The 7,861-nt window shown below is 29.5% G+C and overlaps 1 protein-coding gene and 1 pseudogene across 2 annotated transcripts in view; one reads left to right on the forward strand and one right to left on the reverse strand.

Moving 5' to 3' along the window:
• LOC115240776 overlaps positions 1 to 1,342 on the forward strand; it is a 2,376-nt gene extending 1,034 nt beyond the window's left edge. For both annotated transcript variants that reach the window (XR_003884823.1, XM_029816128.1), the window contains exons 3-4: positions 838 to 937; positions 1,142 to 1,342. Coding sequence is in view for 1 of the 2 variants with exons in the window: in XM_029816128.1 (XP_029671988.1) it covers positions 838 to 937; positions 1,142 to 1,220 (179 nt within the window). In the remaining variant the exon portion in view is untranslated. The remainder of the gene's footprint in view (positions 1 to 837; positions 938 to 1,141) is intronic.
• A 3,524-nt stretch (positions 1,343 to 4,866) lies between these two features.
• The window catches only part of LOC115240771, an 11,482-nt pseudogene continuing 8,487 nt past the window's right edge, over positions 4,867 to 7,861 (reverse strand).

Genomic DNA, 7,861 nt, shown 5'->3' on the forward strand with positions numbered 1-7,861 from the left:
TATAATATTTTCTATATTATATGTATATTTATGAAAAACTTTTCGTAACAATTATTCCTCAAACTGCCATACATAAAATTGTTAATATAGATATGGCATCGTTATATTTTTGTGGATTGCGATGAATTCAAACCTCATATTATATAATATGATATTATATCTCCTGAATGGGTTTACATGTATATATTAGATATTCTTTAGAATATTAGTAATATTCTGTAGAATAATTATATATATTTATTTATGAGCATAAAAAACTTTTGCGTAAATACATGACTCCATCAAATTCATATCAATATGATATAATTTTATTCCTGAGATATGACAATTTTTAATTTTTGCATACCAGTTAAACCGAAATCATATGTTATTATATATTTGTTAATTAACGCTTATTATTTACACAGCGTTATTTTTCATTAAATATTTGTTTAAAAAGTTGTTGATTCAGTCGAAATTTGTGAGCTATTTTGTCGGAGATCCTTATTTATAGCGATTTTTCAACTTCTAGCATAACAGTCTCTTTATAGTTAAACTGTAAATTATAAGTTTATTAACATAAAGTCCGCTTGAAATTAATCGAAAAAAGAAACAATTTTGTTATCCGTTTCATTATCCAAAGCATAGAAAACTTTTATTTTTTTGCTCGCTTTTATATCGCGAACTACTCAACTTTTCGATATTTTCATTTTTATTGACTTATTTTCTATATTAATTATAAATATAATGGTCCATATTTAAGAATTATTGCAGTAAAATATTTGTATAATTAAAAGTTCATTTTGTATAATATATCGTTATAATAATATCAATAATTTTTATTTATATTTATAATAGGAGTGGTACGAATCCATAAACCGGAATCGAGTGACAAACAAATAGCCGAAATTACATCGAGTTGGCTGGTGCATGCTAAGTGGCGACAACAAAGAGCACAGTATGTATATATTCATTAATAATAAGAATTATATGTTATATAAATATTTTATAGCGTAAATATATCATAATGTAAATAATAATTAAATAATAATTAATATAAATAATAATTTAAAACATTTGTAAAAAATTGTGATTTTTAAGGATTTATGTTGTGTATGATATTATAAATTTTGTATTAATTTTTGACATTTTATTTTTATAGGACAAAAATGAGAAAACAACAGCAACGCGAAGCTGTCTTCGAAGATGTCTCCGAAGAAGAACATGCGAGCCGTCCATAAATTTTATATGTTACTTTATTATATAAGTAGTTTATTATATAACATAATATATAATATACATTATAATAACATAATATAAATATTATATATATTGTGCAATAGATAAGTAAAAATGTGCAGTAAATAAGTACAAAATATATATATGTACATAGTATATATATATGTTAACGTACGATGTATTTGCCATTCGCTTCACTTATGTAGTTCAAAAGCATCGGAAGTATTGCCTTCATCTCTCGAGTTTCTTGTGCGAGAAACGAGAAATTGGTTTGCGAATAGCCCGTTGAGACGTGCTCACTATGCAGATTTATTCAACTTGATCAATGATGATAACAAAGTACTTCTTGTACAATTATCTATAACCCGATGGCTAGCATGGGAAGGAGCCGTAAAGCGAATATTGTATCAATGGATAGAGCTGAAAACGCATTTTGAAATAATAATAACCGGAAAAGAGAAATGTTATACCGCGAGAACATTGTACAGCATGTTTAAAGACCCGGCAAATCACCTGTATCTAATCTTCTTGAAATCGATTTTGTATGAAATTAACGAAACAAATGTTTTATTTCAAAGTATGCAACAAGAGATTACAAAGGTGTATGAAGCTTTGACGGCGCTCGTACTGTCATTTGCTACTCGCATTATTAAACCGTTATTCATAGCAAATGCGATTAAGACCGAGGCGAAATTCAATTGCATCGAAGAAGCATTGAATAACGAGATGGCTCTGCAATCATTGAGTAATGTGGATTTCGGGATCGAGTTTAAGAATGCGGCTGCAGCGTACAACTTAAACCCCGAAAAGTTGGACGATGTCAAAGGTCGGTGCTATCAGTATTTGATTACTCTACTGACAGAGCTTCTAAAACGAATTCCAAGCAACATGTCAATCATGAAGACATCGACGAAATTGTGTCTGAAATCAGTATTGAACAGGATAAAAAAACTCTCTATCGAAGACTTACCGATAGCTTTACTTGACATTCAGACCGATCTCTCCGAGGTAGAGAGTCAATTGCGAAAACTTCCCTTCATCGATTGGTCATCACATTTTGCGGACCAAGTTATGGAAAGTTCTATTGCATTTTGGTCTAACGTTCGTGTATATAAAGATGCTAGTAGTTCTCAACCATTCAAGAAATTGGCCAAATTCGCATTGAAAATTTTATCACTACCATTTAGCAATGCAGTAGCCGAACGAGTGTTTTCAGTGATGAATGCCACTAAAACAAAATCGCGAAACAAAATAAATTTCACGATGCTTGATGCAATCTTGAGAATACGAACACATTTTCACGCAAGAAAGATTTGTTGCCAAAGATTTGTGCCATCTAAAATTATGTACGCGAAATTCACCTCGAAAATGTACGATATTAAGCTGCCGATAATTGAAAATACTTCAGGAAATTCAATTGCAAATGAGCCAGAAGATTGCCTAAGTGAGACGATAACATTGTTTGCACAGGATGACATCGTATAATATGAAATGTATATACTTTCATTATAAATCGTACCAAAGATATTGTACTAAAGATTAGAATATACGAAGATTAAGTACCTGATAAAATTATAAAGATTTTTCTATCTGTAAATATCTATCTATAAACATCTATCTTTAAATATCTGTATATTTCATTCCATAAAATAATTTTTATAAATATTGTATTTATATTTTAGTCCCATAAAATAATTTCCTACATAAATTCACATTGCACGTTAAAAAGTTTTAGTCGTAATCGTAAAACCGTAAGCAAATCGACCAATCACAATCAAACATTCTAGAACGTAATAAGAATGTTTGAACTGTGATTAGTTGATTTGCTTACGGGCTTACGGTTACGACTAAAATTTGTTCACGTGCAATGGTCTTGAGGTTTGTTATTTGTGGGCTTCGCAATGGTATATATTCCTTATAGTACGTTTTTTTAGGCGAGACAGCGACAAGCGACACAAAACGAATTTCTTGGATCTGATTGGTCGGTATACAAGATGGCGATTTTGGGCTATTTCGCACGAGAATTTCGGCTACTTTCCACCCATAATATCTGGCAACCCTGGCCTCGCTCTTGTTACGCGCGGTCTTTGCTTCGCGTGACTTGGCGCGAGACACGTGTCTCTTGATATCGCGGAATGGTACAACACAAGGAAGGAAAGTAATAAAGTGAAAAGAAATTATTAACACGGAATAGTGCAAGGAAGAGAAATGATTTCTTCTAATTGTATTGAACAAAGTTAGATTATATTAGTGAAATTGAACAAATGCTTTACACGCAATGCTTGAATCTATGCATTATCAATTAACATATTTGTGATAAATAGATTGTTAAAAAATGATTATGGAGGCATTGCAGGAATATTTGGAGATTTTGGCTGGTCATATTTTCGATAAGCCGGTAATTATATGCATGAACGCGCATTCGTATATATAATATTTATTTATATTTTATATATAAATGTAATTAATGCATAATTAATATTTTTAGGTTAACTTACAAATGGCTACGTAATGAGTTTATGTTAATGTAGCAAAATAAATCTTATGAGAATTCTATCAAAAATAACAACATAAAAATAACAATATTGAATACAAATTTTTATAAATTGGCTTCATAAAGAATAATGAAATGATAAAATCATATCGAAGCACTTCAATAGTGTCCACAAACATTCTGCGGATCTGGAATTACTCACATCTTTTGGTTCTGGAAATGTGTGAATGTTTATTTATATTTTATATATAAATGTATTAAGGCGTAATTAATATTTTTAGGTCATTTACAAATGGCTAAGCAATGAGTTGCATATTTAATAGCATCTTGTATAGTTAATAGCATGTTATGTTTGTAGCAAAACAAATCTTGTGGGAATTTTGTAAAAAATATTACATATACTATTGAATTGAAAGTGTCAGAGTTAGAACCTGAAATAGAATGTTAAACATTAATCAAAGAAGAGAAATAAGGTAATAATTTTGTAAATTATATTTAATAATAATAATAATAATAATAATAATAAAGATTATTTATTTTCTTGGACTAAATACTTTAAAGACAGGACTTAGTCTATTTAACTTTTTTTTACATAATGGTTGAACTTTTTTTTTAAAGCAATAAGAAACATGAATGTAGAAATTGATGGTTTATTCAGATGGAGTTGCCTTTTGCAATATAATGTTATCGGACAGCATTAGAATATCTACCATCGATAAAAAGTGGTTCAAATTTGAATCAAAATGAGGAGGTAGGAACGGTTAATGATGTTGAATTGCAAATATTAGAGAATGATATAAAAGTTCATAATAATTTGGCAGCTGCATTGATTAAAAGACAAGCCTACAATGCGGCTTTAGAAAATGTAAAACATGTTTTGTGGTATCAATCACAAAATGTGAAAGCACTATTTAGGAATGGTATTGCAAATAATCTAATCTTCTTTTATTACTCTATTTAATCTATTTTTTTAAATAAGTTGTATATATTTTTAATTTATATTTTACATATGGAAAATTCAAGTATATATATATATTATGCATATCGTAGGAACAATATTAAGATACAAATGGGAATATGCGAAAGCTTATGCAATCTCTCTCTCCATTGAAATTCAAAAATTAAATCCAGAAATGAAGATATTTACTACAGAATTAATGGCCTTAAAGGACAAAATTATTAAAGACACAGAAAAAGAAAAGTACCTATATCCTTTACTTAATTACTTACTTTTATCATATGCTTTTATATCCTTCGACAGATTTTTAGTATCTTCAACTACACTTAACATGTTATGATATAGGTGCTTTTCTTTTTCTGCATCTCTAGCAATTTTATTCTTTAAGGTCATTAATTCTGTAATAAATATCTTCATCTCTGGATTTAATTTTTGAATTTTAGTGGAGAAAGAGATTGCATAAGCTTTGGCATATTCTCATTTGTGTTTCAATATTGTTTCTACGATACGCATAATATATATACACACATATTTGAATTTTTCATATATAAAATATAAATCAAGAATATATACAACTTATTTAAAAGAATAGATTAAATATGTAACAATGCACCCCATGGTGACACATTGTTACCCGGCAGTAGACCGCCGGAAGTCTGCCGCCCGGCGAACATCGGCCGGGCAGGGGCAGAGGCGCCAAGCGCCCATTTTTAAACGTTAAATACCGAGCCCTGATCACGACCGAGCGAATCCGCGAGCTCATAAAAAGTACACCCGTTACAAATATAATAAATAAAGGAAGATTAGGTTTTTTACAATACCTTTCCTAAATAGCGTTTTCACATTTTGTGGTTGACACTTCAAAACATGTTTCACATTTTCTAAAGCTGCATTGTAGGCTTATCTTTTAATCAATGCAGCTGCCAAATTATTATGAACTTTTACACCATTCTCTAATATTTGCAATTCAGCATCACTAACCGTCCGTTTCTCCTCATTTTGATTCAAATTTGAACTACTTTTTGTCGATGATAGATATTCTAATGCTCTCCGATAATATTATATTGCAAAAGGCAGCTTCGTCCGAACAAACCATCAATTTCCACATTCATGTTTCTCATTGCTTTAAAAAAATAAGTTTAACCATTATGTCAAAAAAAATTAAATAGACTAAGTCTTGTCCTTAAAATATTTAGTCCAAGAAAATATATAATCTTTATTATATAATTTATAAACAAAATTATTACCTTATTTCTCTTATTTGATTAATGCTTAACATTTCTATGTCAGGCTCTAACTCTGACACTTTCCATTCAACTGTATATGTAATATTTTTTATAAAATTCCCACAAGATTTGTTTTGCTATATTAACATAAACATGCAACTTGTTGCTTAGCCATTTGTAAATGATCTAAAAATATTAATTACGCATTAATTACATTTATATATAAAACATAAATAAACATTCACACATTTCCAGAACCAAAAGTTGCAAGTAAAATTGCAGATCCGCAAAATGTTTATGGATACTATAGAAGTGCTTTGATATGATTTTATCATTTCATTATTCTTTATGAAGCCAATTAATAAAAATGTGTATTCAATGTTGTTGTTTTTATGATATTTTTGATAGAATTTTCACAAGATTTATTTTGCTACATTAACATAAACTCATTGCGTAGCCATTTTTAAGTTAACCTAAAATATTAATTATGCGTTAATTACATTTATTAAATATAAATAAACATTATATATGTATACATGAATGCGCGTTCACGCGTATAATTACCAGATTATCGTTATCAAAAATATGACCAACCAAAATTTCCAAATATTCCTTCAATACTTCTATAATCATTTTCTAACTGTATATTTTTCACAAATATGTTAATTGATAATACACAGATTCATTCAAGTGTATTCACTCAGTTTCGCTAATATAATCTAATTTTGCTCAATATAACATCGATTAGAAAAAATCACTTTTCTTTCTTGCACTATTCCGCGATATTCTTAATAACCGTTAATCACTTAATCACTTTTCTTTTTGTGTTGCACTATTCCGCAATATATAAGCATATTTAATAAATCAATAATACAAAAAAATATTTGATCTTCTCTGGTTTTATCATTTATTAAAATCTTAGAAGGAGTTATATACTATTTAAGTGTATGCGTTGATTCAATAAAATTAACTTGTTTCATATTCATATTAAATATATGAATACAGATTAAATCATATTTTTGCAATATTGCTTTATATTGCGTGGTGAAAACACAAGTGCTCCGCTTATATTTCGAAAAAGAAAAGATCGTAACACGTGAATATAATATTGTTGCCGTGGTTGTGTGATTCCTGTGGAGTAAACAGACATAAAGTATTAAAATGAAGAGAGAGCATATCAACGACGGTAAGACAATGTTTTATATGAATGGTCCCAGATAGCCAAGAATGTTAAAATCACGTTTTGCCAAAGCTTTGCGACAAGGTGTGCTTTAATATTGACAACAATTTTGTAGCAAACATTTGTCTTGTTTTGGTTTGTCAAAAAGTTTGAAGCAAATTGACAGCAAAATTTTTCGTCTCACGATGCTGTAAATAATAGGAAAAGGCTTGCCCGTAAATTTTACGCATAGAAGAACACGTATGATGCTAATTCACGGTGTAACACAAACTTTACGCCAATTAGTAGCAAATCTTGTTATACACGCTATAATAGCAAATTTACGACAAGAACAGAGCAAACCTTATTGTACACGATATGATAACACATTTACGGAAAGAACAGAGCAAAGTATACTCTGACACAACGAGACGCAAAATTTACGCAAATAACAGAGCAAATCTTGCCATGCACGGCATGACAGCAAATTTACAACTTTACTTTATTACAAACTTTACAAAAATATAGTATTCTGCCGATAGTTCGTTTATTCATCGCTATGCGACGCGCTATATGCATCCATCTCGTATTTGATTTTTAGTCATGAGAAATATATAAAGCTTGCAAAGAGCAACTGGTAGAAGATTAAAAATATAATTATTTCTATCAGTTCAATTACTGATACAATCCCAACATAGGGAATTCAGATATTGGACTGATTGTTCCTCTTAGATCGGGCAGATAAATGTCTGAAAAAGTTTAAATCATCCGTTTATTGTTTACTTAAAATGTAAATATATATATAT

The sequence above is a fragment of the Formica exsecta genome, unplaced genomic scaffold (genome assembly GCF_003651465.1).
Source record: "Formica exsecta isolate Colony F162 unplaced genomic scaffold, ASM365146v1 scaffold45, whole genome shotgun sequence".
Taxonomy (NCBI): Eukaryota; Metazoa; Arthropoda; class Insecta; order Hymenoptera; family Formicidae; genus Formica; species Formica exsecta.